Source organism: Leptonychotes weddellii, chromosome 14 (genome assembly GCF_054177405.1).
Source record: "Leptonychotes weddellii isolate Sample4059 chromosome 14, ASM5417740v2, whole genome shotgun sequence".
NCBI lineage: Eukaryota > Metazoa > Chordata > Mammalia > Carnivora > Phocidae > Leptonychotes > Leptonychotes weddellii.
Genome location: NC_138382.1, coordinates 33,718,902 through 33,737,847, shown reverse-complemented (window position 1 = coordinate 33,737,847; position 18,946 = coordinate 33,718,902). Strand labels below are relative to the sequence as shown.

General features: G+C 38.7%; 1 protein-coding gene across 6 annotated transcripts in view; it reads right to left on the bottom strand.

Annotated features, from left to right (window-relative positions):
* CCDC171 (coiled-coil domain containing 171) overlaps positions 1 to 18,946 on the bottom strand; it is a 299,195-nt gene that overhangs the window by 186,041 nt on the left and 94,208 nt on the right. For 5 of the 6 annotated variants that reach the window (XM_081804103.1, XM_081804102.1, XM_081804104.1 and 2 more), the window contains 2 exons: positions 5,208 to 5,310; positions 2,892 to 2,960 (listed from right to left, as the gene is read on the bottom strand). In XM_081804103.1, coding sequence (XP_081660229.1) covers positions 2,892 to 2,960; positions 5,208 to 5,310 — 172 coding nt within the window. The remainder of the gene's footprint in view (positions 1 to 2,891; positions 2,961 to 5,207; positions 5,311 to 18,946) is intronic. The other variant, XM_081804106.1, reaches the window with a different exon arrangement.

The following is an 18,946-nucleotide window of genomic DNA, read 5'->3' as shown; positions in this document are numbered from 1 at the left end:
AAAAAAAAAAAAAGAACACCTCTAGAGTATTACAAATGATTTCCTCAAGGAAGGAAAGGTTGAAGAAGATCAGAGGGCTCTCAGTCAACACGAAAATCAACCACCCTGAGGAGGATCCAAGACTGAGCCACAAGAAAAACTTTCTTTCAGGAACCTAAGGAAAGAAAAGTTACATTCTATATGTTTGCTAACATCCTCAGGCAGAGGTGAAACTGTATTAGAAGAAACACTCCAGGCAGAAAGGGTTCAAAGTGGGAAAGGATTTCTCCCCATACACACCCTACTAGAAGAATTTTCACCAGAAAAGAAATGAGATATGAACAGCTGTTGTGCTTCAATTTCAGTAGGAAGCAGAACTAGGAAATAAATGTCCCTGTTCAAGCAAATTGAGACTATCTTGCCCAATGATAGTAGATAATCCAGGTGGCATTTCTATGGCCCATGTAAGATTGTACATCTTTTCCACTTAAGGTCAATCTTCCTGATGACTCCGTATGGATTGCTACCCAAAAGGCTGCTATAATTTGGACTCCATGACTACCTTTATAACCTCAAAAATTAAAATGCAAATTAGACTTTTGACTTGATATTAATTCATTCACACTTTTGTTCATTAATATTCAACAAATATTTGCTGAGTGACTGCTTTATGCAAGGAATGATCTAGCTGCTTAAAGTACATTAGTAAATAAAAGGGACAAAGATCCTTGCCCTCTTGGAGCTTAGATATTGTGGGGATTAATTTTATGTGTCAACTGGACTGAGCTAAGGGATGCCCAGATAGCTGGCAAACAGTTCTGGGTGTGTCTGTAAAGGTGTTTCTGAAAGAAATTAGCATTTGAATCAGTAGACTAAGTAAAGAAGATCTGCCCTCACCAGAGTGGTGAGGCAACCTATTGCCTCCCTATCCCCCCATCACAGACAAAATGGTGGAAGGAGGACAAATTCTCTCTTTCTTCTTGAGCTGGGTCTTCCATCTCCTCCTTCAGACCCCGGGAGCCGCGAGGTTCTCAGGTCTTTGGATTCAGACTGAATTACATCACTGGCTTTCCTGGGTCTTCAGTCTGCAGATGACAGGTCATGGGATTGCCCAGCCTCTATAACCATGGCAGCCATTCCTACATCTATCCTACTGGTTCTGCTTCTTCAGAGAATTCTGACTAACACAGATAAAATAAATGCACCGTGTAGTCTGTTAGAAATGTTGGACAGCAGCAAGTGCTCGGGGAAGAAAAAAAGTAGAGCAGAAAAGGGAAAGAGGTAGTGAGACAAGTGGCATGGGAATGAGTAGCAGGTAAGCTTCATGGAGGTGAGATCTGAGCATAGATTTTCAAAGACAAGAGAGGGGTGCCTGGCTGGCTCAGTCAGTAGAGCATGTGACTCTTGATCTCAGGGTTGTGAGTTCAAGTCCCACATTGGGGGCAGAGATTACTTAAAAAATAAAAAAACTTTTAAAAATTTTTTAAAATAAATAAAATAAAAAGACAAGAGAGAGAGAGAGCCATGCAGACACATCTAAGTGAGGAACTGTCCAGGTGGAAAGAATGGCCAGCACAAAGGCCCCCGAGGCAAGAGCATGCTTGGTGTGCTCAAGAAACAACAGGAGGCCAGAGGGGCCGAAACAGAGAGGTACAAGGGGACGTCAAAGGGGTGATAGAGGATAGGGGCAGACCACATTGGGTCTTGCAAGGCATTGCTAGCACTTTGGCTTCTATGCTTAGTGAAATGCAGAGCCCAAGAAGATTTAAAGCAAAGGAATAACATGCTCTCACTTGGGTTTTCAAATGATCATTCTGGTGGCTACAGAGAAAACAGACTGCAGGGGGAGCAGGGTGGAAGGAGAGAACAGGGAGTCGGAGAGAGCAGTGTTGGAAGCACTAGGAAACAAGGTGTGAACTATCATACTGATCACCCTCGAGAAAATCCCGGTAAATCCTCTAAGTAAATAAATTCCTGAAGGTCTTACAATAACTGAAACTTTGCCTCATCTGCGACACGAAGATAAGCGGGGGGGTTTACTGTTGCTTCACAAACATTTACCGTGGAAGACCACCAAGGCTGAAGAAGATGGGGAAGAGAATAGCTGGCAGCTACGATCAGCTCGGGACTAAAATTCATCCAAGAAAACAAGTTTCATTCAACCCATTTTAAAAAGCAAGTAAAAACAAAAACAAACAAAAAATTGCAACCATCTACCATGGATTGCTTTTCCTGAATTGGGGAGTAGATACAGAGCATATCTTGAACTGAAAGGGAGGACAAGGTAATAAAAGGAAGTAAAGCACTGTTTGCCTACTGGCCATACTGCAGAGCCGAGGATCTCTCTGGAAAACCTTTCTGGAGGTAACTGAATTAATTTTGTAACAAATTCTAAGGCGGCCCTATCATCACATGGTAACACCCCGTTCCTATTTGAAATAGACTTTTTCTCAAAAACATATATACTGTGAGATGTATACATGTTTCTATCTCACAAGCACACAAGGTAAGTTAGCCTAGGGTAAGTTTTTACACGACTTTATTTGTGAGGAACAAAATATTTGTTCATCTTCATGGAGTGGAGCCAGGCCTGACACGGCAGACAATCTTAATTGTGCAGGTTCTTCCATAAAATATTAAGCAATGAAGCGTATTATTTATAGCCCTCCATGAAGTAATAAAACCCCACCCTGACTGTAAGCAGAAAGGGAGTCCATTAGGGTTTTACACAGCTGTCTCGTGGAAGCCCAGGGCCAGAGGGAAATCGGGTCCTAAGCAGCCCGGGTGCATCAGGAAGAGAGATGGCACACTCTGAAGAGTTCATCAGAAGAGAATTTCATCAAGGTATTTCCAGAAGTGACAGGTTTGGTTAAATTATTTTAACAAACAATGTTTTGCTTGTAAAGGCTGACCTCTATAGACTGCATGATCTGGGCTCCTCTGCCCTCTGCCTCCCGGTTGGATTTGGACAGTGAGTGCACCTGCAGGAGATTAAGAGGGTGGAAGAAGAAAGAAGGAAAAGGGAAGAAAAGAAGGTTAGGGTATTTATTTCCTCTGTTCCCCCTGCTCCAGTGCCTTCCCCATTTTTCAGCAGCCATAGCTCTCGTCAGGCAGGTCCTCTTCCACAAGTGTGGCTCGTATTGGACTATGGTGACAGTGTGCCCTCCACTGCATGCTGTAGGCTCAGGTGTGGTATTGGTTTCCCACTCTGGCTTGTTCTCGCGGTCTTATCCTACCTTTTTTTTTTTAAGATTTATTTATTTGAGCGAGCACGTGCACACGAGTGGGGGGAGGGGCAGAGGGTGAGCATCTCAAGCAGACTCCCCACTGAGCGCAGAGCCTGATGTGGGGCTCAATCCCATGACCCATGAGATCATGACCTGAGCCGAAACCAAGAGTCGGATGCGTAACCAACTGAACGCCCCTGTCTTATCCTACCTTATTGGTTCTCTTATCCTGTCCACATTTCCATAAATATCTTGATTACATTCTCTTCAGAGAGTGCCATCTCTTCCTGCTGGCACGCTGCCTGACACGCTTACCTGCTTGAGACCCGATTTCACTCTGGCCCTGGGCTTCCATTAAACAGATCAGAGAACAATGTTTCTTGGTGGGTGAAATAGTGAATAACCGGTACCATATGAAAACAAAAACCACTCTACAGCAATACAAAAATCACTAATTCACCATACAGTCCCTTTTCCAGAAACACTTTCTCTATAATATATAGGCTGTGCCTATATATGGGAAGCTAGGAGTTTAAAAAGGATGGTTACTAAAAGATGAAAAAGAAAAACTTTAAGAGTCTTTCTTCTTCTATAGGCTTAGCCATAGCCTGTGAGTTGCTTTATCAACTATTGCATTCTAAAATTCAAAAGAGATGTGGCATTATTTTTATTTTTTTAAATTCAGCTCTGAAGAAACATTTAAAATAACACTGAAGTATAAGATATACTATGATAATAATTTAACAATTTTTAAAGTTCCTAACACCATTAAGCAATGACACATCTCAATAATAAAACAGTACCGTTGCAAAAGAAAATTTTATCCTCCAAAGGTTTAGCAAATATAATTGAATACTGGATTCTATATTTTTTATGTCACCCTTATACACCTTGGTTTTTCCACAGTAACAAACCACGAAACACTAATGCTTTGGGTAAAAGTTTAAAGTTTAAGAAAAGTTACAAGTTCATTTCATGAAATGACTGCTAAACTAGTATGAAGGATAAAAATAGACCCAAAAAAACAGATAGTAGCAAAACACACTAAATTTCTAACAGTTCACCAGCACAAATCTGCAGACCCATAAAGTAATAAGGGGCCTTGATCATATCCTTCTGCTTTTTCAAGCACAACACACTTTCTATAACTCACACGTGCCAAATATCTGTTTGATTCCTTAAAAAAAGAGTCCAGGAGCTCAGTGTTAAAGTGTAATGAATTTAATTTTACATGCGTTTTGAAGAGTACAACTGAGTCAGAAAACAACTAAACAATTCAAGGCTGACGGTATGGCAAAAGAAAATTGAGACAGAAAAGGAAAAGTATTTAGGTCAAAGCTACTATTACACACGTAATGGAATATACACCAAAAAAATTAAGGAAGTAGAAATCATGGAGAGTATTTGTTAACCAGCTAGTGCTTCTGATAGTTCCCCAAATAAGCCCACCTAAGATACAATTTTTGTAGTTCTTTATCTTATTAACCGTGCTAATACTAAAACCCAAACGTTTTACCTAAGCACTCTTCTCTGGAGCGTCTCTGTGTGGTAGTAGGAAGTGAAGGAGAAAACCAGCTTAGCATATTCACTGTGTTACAGGCTGTGTCCTACCCGACCTTTTGAATGCATGACCTTTAAGTTGTTGAAGGTTGCCTCAGAATTTGGCTCAGTTTGATGGAAACATCTGTTCCCCTTGCAGGTACACTGTAAGGACTTTTTTCTCAGTTGGATTCAGAACACAGCAAGTGAGCCCTTGTCTGTCCAATCATGCAGACCCCAACACTTGTAAATCAAGTTCTGCGAGGACAACAGCAGGTCCACATTCCGCCACCCTTTCTCAGCCAGCTAGGCCAACTGACTGCTGTGAGAACTGCTCTTATCATGTCATCAAATCGAAACATGTTGAGATGAGGGACTGTAAGAGGCATCTGCAGAATTCCCAAAATGTAGTGACTTTGGAACATTGACAGATGCATCTGTCATTTTATACCTTCAACTAACCTGATGTCCACTGGCCCGACACAGTAAAGCTGTCCAAGATCGATTCCAATTCTTTCACGTTATTTTCACATGTCTCTACTAGAAAGGCCTGGTGCTTCTTAGCCTTTTAATTAAGAAAACAATTACACATAATAAGGTCACGTATTATAAGAGCTGCAGATTTGTGTGAGCATATATAGCACTGTTAACAAGCTAAAAATTTCTCCATTCAAATCCATTATTAATAAACCTCCTTCTGTCTTAATCAGACCTTTTACTTGGTTTAATGTAACTCTGTATAAGGTTTCGGTAACAACATACTGACGCCTTAGTGCCTGGCACTATTTTATACATAATAATCCTTTTTATCCTCACAGCAATCCAAGAAGGAAGGGCTATTATTATCCCAACTTTACAGATAAGAAAACTGAGACAAAGAGGAATTAGGAAACGCTTTAAAAGATCAAGGTTACAGTACGTGGCAAATTGCCAGATGGTGGTCAAAAGTGCATACAGTATGACCATGCAGAAGGAACCGCAGAGGTCTACTCAGGAGGTAACGGTAGCGTAGGCTAGGGTCTGGGCTGTGAAAAGGAAACGGCGGGCGGGGGGGGGGGGCCAGAATACTTAGAAGATGGAACAGCCAGGCCCTTGGTGACACTGCATTGGGTTAGATACACTGATCGGATTAAATTGGATTAGATTTAATTGGATCAGACGGGATAGAATTGATGAGGTTGGGTAGATGCTCAGGTAAAAGGAAGAGTCAAGAGTGATCCCAAGTTTCAGGCTAGAAGAACTGGCAGATTTCAGTAGTACAGTGAGAACAATGGTGGTAGAGGTCTTATTTTGGGTGTTTTTGTTTATTTACTTCCTTGTTTTTGGCAGAGAGTACAAAATCATGAATTCTGTTTCAATCACATTCCATTGGAAATACCTTTAAGACACTCACAGTACCAGCACAATGCAAGGCAAATAAGAGGTCCGAAATAAATATATTCGAATTAACAAAGAACAAATAAAATAGAAAAATATGGGAGGCAGCTGGACATAATGGTACAAAGCTCAGAAGAGAAGTCAGGAATGGGTTTGGGCATCACCTACAGATACTACCTGAGGCTTGCCTGGAGAGCGTTTGGCAGGAAGAGAAAAGAGCCTAGGACAAGGCCTTAAGGAACTCCAGAGCGCAACTAATGAATCATTGAACACTACATCAAAAACTAATGATGTACCACCACATGGTAGCTAACTGAATATAATTTTTAAAAAGTTAGAAAAGAAAAAACCAGCAAAGCAGATTGAAAAAAGAGGAAGAAAAACAGAAAAGTATAGTGTCATGAAAACCGAGAACACTTGAAGGACAGAATTGTCAATTATGTCAATGTCACAGAATATTCAAGGAAAATGGAGACTAAGAAGTATTCAATGGACTTAGAGGTCGTTGGTGACCTTGATGAAATCTGTTATAACTCAGACTGGAATAGGTTGAAGAAACAGTAAGCCTGAATTTTTTTTTGTCCTAATTGAGTGAGAGATAAGTCAGTGGAAATAGGAAGTTTAGACAACCCCTTCCTGGTAAGAAGGGAAGGAGAAATAAAGGGAAGTAACTGGAAAGAAGGATGAGGTTGAAGAAGAGTTTTGTTTTGTTTTTTTCAGTACATGAGAAACTCAAGCGTATTTCAAAGCTGATGAGGTGGGGGCACCTGGGTGGCTCAGTCAGTCAAGCGTCTGCCTTTGGCTCAGATCATGATCCTGGGGTCCTGGGATCAAGTCCTGCATCAGGCTCTCTGCTTGGCAAGGAGCCTGCTTCTCCCTCTCCCTCTACTTGTCGCTCCCCCTGCTTGTGCGCACTCGCTCTCTCTCTCTCTCTCTCTCTCTCTCTGTCAAATTAATTAATTAATTATCTCTAAAAGCCGATGAGGTGAAAGCACTAGTGAAAGAGTACTTACAGATCCAGAAGAAATGGGAGAAGAGATAATACAGGACAAAATTATATCCTTAAAACATATAAAATGAATAATGCTTTCTTAGATGTCTGTTCTACGATCACATTTTTCAGAAAAGCTATCCACTTCACCTCCCTGATGATATCAATTCTATTAGATTCTTCGCAGCAATTATCACAGTCATGGTTCTACATGTATTTGAATCAGTCTTTTGTTAGTGTCCATCTCATATAATTTAAGCTCCATGAGGGGAGATATAGTGGGGTTTTTGTCCTCCTCAGTGTATTCTCAGAACCTAGCCAATACCGAGTATCAAAAGCAATAGTTAAATCACAGCTTTTATATAAAACGAGTATCAAAAGCAATAGTTAAATCACAGTTTTTATATAAAATACATAGTACATATGTATAATTTTGAATTCAAATAGGATCATAATATACATGCTGCTAGATAATTTACTTTTCTATTCTTATTCTGCCTTTGACATTGTTGCACATATTTTTTAGGTTCATAGTACTCCATTGTTTAGATGTACCATTAATTAATTTAACCAGTCCACTACTGTTAAAATTTCCAGTATTTTTTGCTATTAGTGATAATAGTACAATAAACATCCTTGTATGTGTGCTCGTATATCTTTGCATAAACATGCAAGCATACCTACTCAATAAAATGTTAGAAATAGATCTGATGGGTAAAAGGGTATGTACACCTATTTTCAGACAATTATTACCAAATTGCTTTCCAAAGAGTCCTACCAATGTATACTACCACATACAGTATAAGTACTTATTTCTCACTATCTTCCCAATGGTAAGCATTAGCAACTTATTTTAATGTGCATTTTTTTAATTTTAACTAAGATTAAGGATCTTTTCATATGTTGACTAGCCACCTGAACCTTTTCTCCTGTGAACACCTTTTCACATCACCTGCCCATTTTTACACTACATTGTCTGTATTAACCTTAGTGATTTACAATAGTCCTTTCTAAATTATGGAAAAAATCCCTTTGTCATACATGTTGCAAATCATTATTGCCAATTTGTCACTCGCCTTCTAACTATATTCATAAAAACAAAATTGAATTTTTTTAAGTGACCAAATTTATCAATAATTTGTTTTGGAACTTCTAGATTTTGTGTCAGACTTTCTTTACTCCAAGATTATAAAATACTTCATTCTCTTTTTCTTCCAGTGCTTTTTCACCTTTTTTTTTATGGTTCTTTGATCAATCTAGAATTTGTTTAATATAAGCAATATGGCAGGGACTTAGTTATATTATTTCCTCTTATGTATATCCAGTTATGTGAAAACTCTGGGATAATTTACACCTCTAAAACACTGATTTGGGGGCGCCTGGGTGGCTCAGGTGGTTAAGCATCTGCCTTTGGCTCAGGTCATGATTCCAGGGTCCTGGGATCAAGCCCCGCATCGGGCTCTCTGCTCAGGGAGGTGGGGGGTTGCTTCTCCCTCTGCAGCTCCCCCTGCTTGTGCTCTCTTGCTCTCTCTCTCTCAAATAAATAAATAAAATCTTTAAAAAAAATAAAACACTGATTTGGCATACTGTGATATTTTGATTTATAGTAAGAAATATAGATCTGGTCTTCATCCATGGTTCCTGGCACATAGCTCCTAAAACCCTTGTAATTTCCTTTCTAAGAGCCACAAGTCCATCTTTTATTATAATATTTAGTTTTGTTCCCAGTTCCTGAAATAACTTCAGAGTCATAAAGGTGAGAGGGATGTCTTTTGTTATTCACAGCAATCTCCTTTAACCACACCTCACTTTATGTTAATACCCGAGAGGGCAGTGGGTCCATGGGCATGCACACAGCCTGACAGACTGTTAGGGATGACTGTAGTATGTTATTTAAGGTTCAGTCAGTCTTTGGTTGTGTGTAAGGCCTTTGTGCCAGTGAGGCTTCCACTCTGTTGATGCATCTGCATGTAGCTTGGGGCATGCTTTCAGGTCTGCCCCACATCCTGCTTTGATTACTCCTGAATGGATGCAGCCTACCACATGCACATAGCCTTCCCAACCCCCCACTCAACTGTGACCCCGTGAGGGCTCCTCTTGGCTGTCTCTTTCTCTAGTTTTCTCTTTTAAACTTCTAGCTTCCGGGTTATTTTATTCTATCATAGAGGTACCAGGTTTCTCTTAATTGCTCTTCACCAAGATTTGTCTTGTTTTCCACAATGCCCTTCAATGTGTTCTCCACTCTCTAGTCCAAGTAAGCTCAGTCTCCTCAAGCAGAGGAGACTCTTTCCCCTTAAAACCAGCCTGCCTTTCCTCCTGGGCAGAACACTTATGCCACCCAAGTCCAAACTTGGGGGTGGAGACCCACTTTTTCCACAGCAACAATTCTGCTCTCTAAGTAGCCATTGGGGGGTTGCAATCCCTGGTCTTCTGGGACAGGAGCAGTTGGCCCCAATTTTCTTGGCCTGCCCAGACTGGGGTAGAGCTTCTACATTACAAGTGAGGTCTGGGTGGAGGAAGAGCAATCTGGTCCTCTCACCCAGGCCTGCCTGGAATAGAATTGCTGCAACACAGGGCTCTAAGGGATGAGATATTCCAGCAGTTTGCCTCTCCCAGGAAGAAAACATAGCCCCAGCCTGAAAGCCAAGGAGAGAGGAAGCGCCCATCTTCTTGGCTACAGCCGCCCAGGGTACAGCTTCTGTAACAGGGAGCAGGGTGCAAAGGGGATTATGGAACAGAACATCACTCAAATGCCACAGATTCTCACAGCTCTTACTGAAAATTAGAGAAGTCTCTGCTCAGATCTTTTGTCCATTTTTCAAGTGGATTTTATTATTAAATTATAAGAGGTCTTCATATATCTTGGATAAAATTCCTTTATCAGATACATGATCTGCAAATATTTTCTCTCATTCTGTGAGCTGTCTTTTTATTTTTCTGATGCTGTCCTTTAAAGTCTTTTAATTTTGATGATTAGTAGATTTACTTAAATGATATTTTCTCCTTTGCCCTTGGGACAATTTCCAGAGCTTTATATGATTGTTGTTGTTTTTTTTAATTCTTCATCAGTGAAATTATTGTTTTGCTAGGTAGAGAGTTCACCAAGCTCCTTATACCATCATTCCAGAGGTTCTTCCTTACAATATGTTTTAATATCCTAAAGGTTTAGTGTCCTAGGTCTTCTTATTCAGTATTTTCCTAGTATTATCATATAATTATATCTCCAAAAGAACACCAGCATCATATTCACAAGTTACATGCAAACTCACACACACAAAAATTCCCCTCCATTACTTCAATATATATATATATATATATATATACACTATCTTTAATTCTCCTCAAAAACCCTGCACAGTCAAGATTATTAGCACAAATGAGCAAACAGATTCAGAAGAATAATATGACTAAAGGTCACACAACTATTATGAGATAGGGCTGGGAATGAAACCCAGATCAATCTGTCTCCAAAATATATGTCGAATGAGGCTAAGTCTTCATTAATATCAAAGGATTAAAAATTTACAGAAATATAAATGTAAAAAGCCAGACAAATTACGTACTTGGAGTGAGCTTAAGAAAAGCGTTCAGTTAAATTTCTAGTCAACAATAATTCTTCTCAAGTATAGGGCTCAATCCTGACTAAAAGATGAGTTATAATTTCAACACCATTACAGTTTAAAACCAAATTTCAGGGCACCTGGGTGGCTCAATCATTAAGCGTCTGCCTTCGGCTCAGGTCATGATCCCAGGGTCCTGGGATCGAGCCCCACACTGGGCTCCCTGCTGAGCGAGAAGCCTGCTTCTCCCTCCCCCACTCTCCCTGCTTGTGTTCCCTCTCTTGCTGTGTCTCTCTCTGTCAAATAAATAAATAAAATCTTAAAAAAATAAATTTTTTAGAAAATTAAAAAAAATAAACCAAATTCCATGTCAAATTAGCCAGGAAACACTAACTAATGTAAAATTTTTCAAAAAAAATAAAGAAGAGGTTTGAATGACAAGGCTTAAAAAGAATTAACTAACCTAAAAGTTGTTATTATATTCATAATTAGCAGTATTATAATTTTCTACAAAGATATCTGGCTAATAGTCTTTTTTTTTTTTTAAAGATTTTATTTATTTATTTGACAGAGAGAGACACAGTGAGAGAGGGAACACAAGCAGGGGGAGTGGGAGAAGGAGAAGGAGGCTTCCCGCCGAGCAGGGAGCCCGATGCGGGGCTTGATCCCAGGACCCTGGGATCATGACCTGAGCCGAAGGCAGACGCTTAATGACTGAGCCACCCAGGCGCCCCTGGCTAATAGTCTTTTAATACAGATTCGACTTAGATTTAATAACTAGCTTTATTAACAAACTACTGACAAGAAAAACTGTCACTGTTTTACAGTTGACAATTTTTCTTCCCAATAAATCGTTTTGGCTTTATAAATGAAGCTTTCACTCTTCATTCATATAGCAAAAGTGATTTGACTTTTCTGAAATGTGGATTGCACTCATATTTAAATTTTATTCCCAAAGCTGTTAGTTCTCTTAATAATTCTTTGATGTGCAAAAAAATTCTAGAATGAAAACAGAATTTATCTGCTAAGTAAACAAACTGTTGGGTTGAAAAGAAAGTGCCAAGCAAGAACAAAATACTAAGTTTCTAATTTTTGATTAACATATTTATCATCTGACATAAAGAGTAGGTTTAGGTTAAATGTTACATTGTTGATTTAAGAAATTCTATAATTCTAAACATCCACAGAAGTTTAAAAGGCAAAACTATAGGATAAGGGGCGCTTGGCTGGCTCAATTGGTTAGGCAACCAACTTTTGATTTTGGCTCAGGTCATGATCTCAGGGTCTTGGAGCTGAATTCCCGGAGCCCCAAGTTGGGCTCTGTGCTCAGCAGGGAGTCTGCTAGAGATTCTCTCTCTCTCTCCCCTGCCCCTCCCCCACTCATCTTCTCTCTCTCTCTCTCTCTCCCCCCCCCAAATAAAAATAAATAAATAAATCTTTCAAAAAAAAAACCTGTAGGATAAAAGGACCCACTTCTTTTTGCCTTGGACATAATCCACATGAAGAGTTTTTACCCTAGCAATAAAAGCCTCTTTATGCTCTGTTGGGTAACCAGATGATGTTTAGATTAACATTTATTGATTACTCGCCATGAACCAAGGACTACTTTAGATGTCATAATGAATCTACAACCAGTGTAGATAGGGGACTAAAAATATAAAAATATTCAAAGAAAGTACAGGAAAATGTGTGACTGACAGACCTTAATGTATTTTAAGAGGAGTCAAGGTTGTTTATAAAATACCTTCAACCAGAAAGCACAATGAGATGACAAAGACCTACATTATATTTCCACCCTGGTATACCATATCTCACACACTGCTAAAATGAATGAATTTCTGGCTTAATCTAATGTGTCATTCTCTTTGTTTCTTTCATATCTTTCTTTGACCCTACAAAGACACATCCCTCACTTTTTTACTAACCATGCATGAATATCACAAATGGATATGCATGTAAATAAAAATTTCTAAAACCAGCTCTTGAAAAAATATATAAAAAGATTATGCAAATATTCCTATCTAGAAATTGGCAAATGGGCGCTGCTGATCTGCAGTGGAAAAAGTTGACTCAAGCCCTAAATAACAATAAAAGTAGTTAAGGGACACTGCTAATAAGGCTAAAAAGAGTAGAAAAAAACAAATAAGTAAAAAAATAAATACTTTTATTTAATCAGTAAGTTGTTTTTTTTTTTTAAGATTTTATTTATTTATTTGAGACAGAGAGAATGAGAGAGAGAGAGCACATGAGAGGGGGGAGGGTCAGAGGGAGAGGCAGGCACCCCGCCGAGCAGGGAGCCTGATGCAGGACTCGATCCAGGGACTCCAGGATCATGACCTGAGCCGAAGGCAGTCGCTTAACCAACTGAGCCACCCAGGCGCCCTAATCAGTAAGTTTTTTAAATGAAATTTGCACTTTAAACATAGGTTGAACTTTTGTAGCAGTGATACATAATCCTTATAATTTCTGAACATTTTTTAACTCAAGTAAGCTTTAAAATCTTTGATTCAAATATATGTTAAGCCATTATGAAGGAATTCTGAGTAAAAATGGGGGAGCATCAGAACCTATAATCAGCATCACATACTTGGTCTCACCTTTTCATCATATCTTCCACCTAAAAACCATTACATACTCAGTACATTTGTAGGACACAAGGAGTCTGCTCGGCTGAACTGAATTTGATCTGGTCAGCTTTCATGGTCATCCCTATCTGCAGCTTCCCTCAATCCTATTAATGATAACTAGTATCTCTTACTTCTTCATAAAAGTTTACTATTTCTTTCCCTCCTTGTTTTGCTTGCCTATGCTCCTTCCATGGATGTCAGTATTCTGTGGTCCCAACTGCTCATTTCATAAGATGAAATGCCATCCTCCCTTATGTGGCTTTACAATTAGTTTATTTTTCTATAGATGCTATTCTCCAGTCTGAATATGGACCTTGACAGATAAACATCTCTTTCTCTATTTCTCTCCCTGTCTCTGTCTCTCTCTTTCACACACACACACACACACACACACACACACACACACATACACTTTATTTTTTTCCAGGTCAAAGATGAGATTGAATACTCAAAACTTAATCATTTATATAAGAATAAATTTCAAAAAAAGAGGAAAAAAATAAATTTCAAAAAGCTTACTAAAAAAGACTTATGCCCACATTATAAATTTAGAAAGCCAGCCATATAATGAACATTTAAACACACAGATACACATATACACACTTGGTGAGTACTATTTAATAGTTATAAATTTTTAAGGGCCACTAAGAAAGACAGAAAGTGATTTTTATATTAGCAAAAACAATGTTCATATACTCCTATTCTGGAGGAATCAATTATTTTTTAGTAAAAAATCAGAATAGAATATTTATTAGCCTATAAGTTTTGAATACCTCCTGCAAAATCAGAGACATGTTATTCTAAAGCAAATCTAACAGATCATTTGAAGCAAAAATATTATCAAGAAACATTAACTTTACCACAAAGTATAGCAATCAAAGTGCTTTCCAAAATCTTATCTAATGCTAACAATCACTGTATTATATAATCAGTTAAACCCCCAAAGTATAGGGAGAAAACATACACTTGACCATTTTCAATCACAAGTTCTTTAGAGAATAAAATATTCTTTGAACAAAACCTCATGAGAACTAGAATTCCCTTTTCAATATATGGTCTCTCCTAGAGCTGTAACTAAATATTACTGAGTGGCAGAAAAACAAATCTCAAGAAATGATGGACTTAAAAAAATTTCATTGTAGAAAGCACAAAGCAAATCCTAATAATACCAATTTTAAAATGATAGCTCCCCTGCTTCGAGAGAAGCAAATATAAATACTCACAGTAATGACTAAAAGACCCAACTGGATATGTTGAGCCTCTGATGGACTTTAATAAGCATAATCACTAAGCAACTTAAATTAGAAAGTCAGTTTTATTTAGTAGTTGATTAAATCATTATTAAATTCATAGATTGTGAAATTAATAGTTCAATTTTAATCAAAACTTTTTAAAGTCAAATTCGATAGTGTATAACACAGAACACAAAACTAATTTTGTTAAATCTTTAGATGTCCTCTATTTAAATTCTATTAATTATGGCATTAAATATAAGTAACAACATGCCATTCATTTACCAATCATATCTTTCAAACCCATACATTGAATAGGAGATTTTTCATTAATATAAAAGTAAAATTAAAGTCATCTGGGGGCGCCTGGGTGGCTCAGTCAGCTAAGTGTCTGTCTTCGGCTCAGGTCATGAACTCAGGGTCCTGGGATCGAGCCCCCGCTTCTCCCTCTCCCTCTGCTCCACCCCAATGCTTGTGCTCTCTCCCTCCCTCTCTCTCTCTCAAATAAATAAATAAAATCTTTAAAATATAATAAAATGAAGGGGGGAAATCGGAGGGGGAGACGAACCATAAGAGACTATGGACTCTGAGAAACTGAGGGTTCTAGATGGGAGGGGGGTGGGGGAGGATGGGTTAGCCTGGTGATGGGTATTAAAGAGGGCACGTACTGCATGGAGCACTGGGTGTTTACGCAAACAATGAATCATGGAACACTACATCAAAAACTAATGATGTAATGTATGGTGATTAACATAACATAATAAAATAAAATTTAAAAAAAATTTTACAGGTTGTAAGATCAGACACACACACACACACAAAATATTATAAAATTTTAAAAAGCCATCTGGGTTTATATTTCTTAAATACCAACAAAGGACTCAACATACTCAGTTTGGACCTTTCCAAAATTATGTTCTATATTTGTATTATATCTCCCAAAACAGGGGAGCTATCACTTTCCAACTGGTTTATTAACACTTCATGTATCCTGACCCCCTCCAGCTCTAAAAAGCTTAGTTACACACTTAGTTATACTAAGTTATACAACTATTATTTTTAAGTCTCAAAACTTCCTGAAGTCTTTGCATATTATTAATAACCCCATGATCTCACTAGTAAACCTACAGAGGAAAGTGGCTTTAATTTTCTCTTGCAATGCAACAGAGAAAATAAAGACTAAGACTTGAATAATGACCATGAACATGACCTAGACTGGAAAACAATCTGTTACCTCAAAGGGAGAGAAAAATTATCCATAGGTAATTTATGCTTCCCAACTATATTCTATAAAATGCTTAAACTAGGGGCGCCTGGGTGGCTCAGTCGTTAAGCGTCTGCCTTCGGCTCAGGTCATGATCCCAGGATCCTGGGATGGAGCCCCACATCGGGCTCCCTGCTCTGCGGGAAGCCTGCTTCTCCCTCTCCCACTCCCCCTGCTTGTGTTCCCTCTCTCGCTGTGTATCTCTCTGTCAAATAAATAAATAAAATCTTTAAAAAAAAATGCTTAAACTATTATGTTCAAAAGACATATAAGTGTGGGAAATACACACTGAAGTACATGGGATCGTGAGATGTCATTAAAACAGTTTCATTTCCAAAAGCAAAAGGTAAAATCTTCCTCTTAAGTCATTTTCTCTTCAGTCAAAACCAATTATGAATTCAAAGCAAATATAATAATAGCCAGCTTTAAGGATACAAAATTAGAAAAACTTGATTTTTTTATGGTTCCAAATTTTTAATTTGACAGATTTCTCTTTTGAGAAAAATTTTTGAAAAACTTTCCCCCCACCCCAAAGCCACTAATCTATTGGAAAAAAAAAACAATAAAGGATATGTACAAGAAAAATATATTTAGGAAAAGTGCTAGATGAATTTTTTATAAAAAAGAAAAACACTGTACTTACTATGTAAAGTAACAGTATTTTCATTAAATAAAATTTCATTAAATAATTCTTAAATTTCATATTATGGCCAGGTAAAGTGATAGAGAACAACAGTTCTAATCAGAAAACAGAACAAGTTAGAAAGCTCATTATAGGGAATGGGGGGAAAAAAGAGGAGCAAAAGAAACAAAGATGGAAGAAAATAAGACATAAAGCTATGGATTTAAGAGACATGAAAAATAGGAAAGTATAGTTAGGTTAAAGCACATAAAACTGTAGAACACTTAGGTGCAACCTGAATCATCAGCTCTTCAGCAAGGAACTATTATTCACGGATCTGCAACATCCATCAAGCTTTGCAGAAACAATTAGTCTTCAATCTTCCACACTATGATCAGAACAATAGTGCTTCATAGGATGAGGTCCAAACAAGCCAACAGAGGTTGCCCATGAGCTGCAACTTGCCTTATTTCAGTCAGACCAATGTGCCAAATCGTAAAAGTTGAAAAAGAAAAACCTATTAGCACCAAGTGAAATTTTTTCATCACCAAGCACAGTACCCTCCATGGTGAATTAAGCCAATCTTCTTTTATTTGTATCTAGTCACTGGAATGCTAGAAGGCCAAATTAGGATGAATTCATGCAACCTATATTGGTGACTGTCTCCCCTGTGGCATTCTTAGTTATAACTCTGGCTAACTTTCCAAATACAGGGTCTATAAGAAAGAAGACCAAATCCGTGACTCAGCTCAATGGCTCTGACATGTTTTTCTCCACCACTGATTCACCTCCTGAGCCAGGAGTCAAGAGGTAGGATAGCCCGTGAAATTTAGGGCAGCACCTAAGAGTGGACAGGCAATGAACAGAGAGCCCAAACTTCCTAAAACTCCACATCCAAAATACTCAAACTACAAATGCAACCAAACAGTGAACAATAGTATCAGTCCCTGAATCAGAACACATTGAGTATCTTGGGTTGGATGAAGACCACATATAACATTAGATCATTTGAAAGGGATAGAGTTTAATTTGTAACCCATCACCACCTTTGATCTGGGCAGCAGTGATTTGACCACCACTTCCTAATATAACCTGGAGTGTCCATCTTTTTTTGACAGGAGAAAAAATATTCGTTTTCTTCAATAACTGATATCACTAAGAGTTGAAAGTGAAGTAGCCAAGTCTCTGCAGAAGGGATTCATGTGGGGATAAGACAAAGAAGACACAGGGTGTTACTCTAGATGCCATGCCCTCCCTCTTGGGATTCCCAGCAAACTGCAGAATAGCAGTGTGCTGCATCAACCAAATACATGCATCCAATGAATGTTTATGGGGGCAAGCACTATAGTGGAAACTTCATTGTATGTACAATGAATTACATTAACCTCAATGCATTCACAATCTCTTGGGAGAGATAATACACGTCAGATTTGGGTGAGTGTTACGCTAAACTATGATGAAGATGCTAACTAAGTATGAAAGAAACACAAAGTTGGGGGACAACTGGGTGGCTCAATCAGTTAGGTGTCTGCCTTTGGCTCAGGTCATGATCTCAGGGTCCTGGGACTGAGCCCCATGTCAGGCTCCCTGCTCAGTGGGGTGTCTGCTTCTCCCTCTCCCTCTGCCCTTCTCCCCCAATTGTGCTCTCTCTCTCTGCTCTCAAATAAATAAAACCTTTAAAAAAATTTTTTAAAAAGAAACACAAAGTTGGGAAAAGGCAAAATTCTGACTAGGAGGATGGGAGAGTGGGGAAAGAGGGAATCACGGAAGGCTTCACAGATTGCAAGCTGTCAGAGTGGGCCATTACAGGATACATAGGAGTTTACTAATGGAACAAAAGAAAAGGAGCAGTTCAGTCCATGTGGGTCAAAAACATGAACAGCCTGAACGAAAGCAAGAAGATACGAAAATATACAATGTGTTTAGGAAGCCAAGAGTACCCTAGGGGGCTGAAGCAAGAGAGAGGACAGTAGACACAGAAGAAGCTGGAAGAATTAACATGAAGCCACAAAGAAAGGGGCCTTAGATTATATGGCAAGAAGCTGAACTTCATTCTGAAAACAACAAGGAGACATTGATGGTTGTTTAATAAAGTGAGGATGACAAGATCAGATCAATATCTCAGGAAGACAAATGTGGTGATGGTATGAAAGCTGGATGATTGGGGAATGGAAACAAAATGATCAGGTACAAAATGACTACAAAAGGGAGTCTTTGAGAATCCAATCAAGAAATGGGCAGAAGACATGAACAGACATTTTTCCAAAGAAGACATCCAAATGGCCAACAGACACATGAAAAAGTGCTCAATATCGCTCAGCATCAGGGAAATCCAAATCAAAACCTCAATGAGATACCACCTCACACCAGTCAGAATGGCTAAAATGAACAAGTCAGGAAACGACAGATGTTGGCGGGAATGCGGAGAAAGGGGAACCCTCCTACACTGTTGGTGGGAATGCAAGCTGGTGCAGCCACTCTGGAAAACTGTATGGAGGTTCCTCAAAAAGTTGAAAATAGAGCTACCA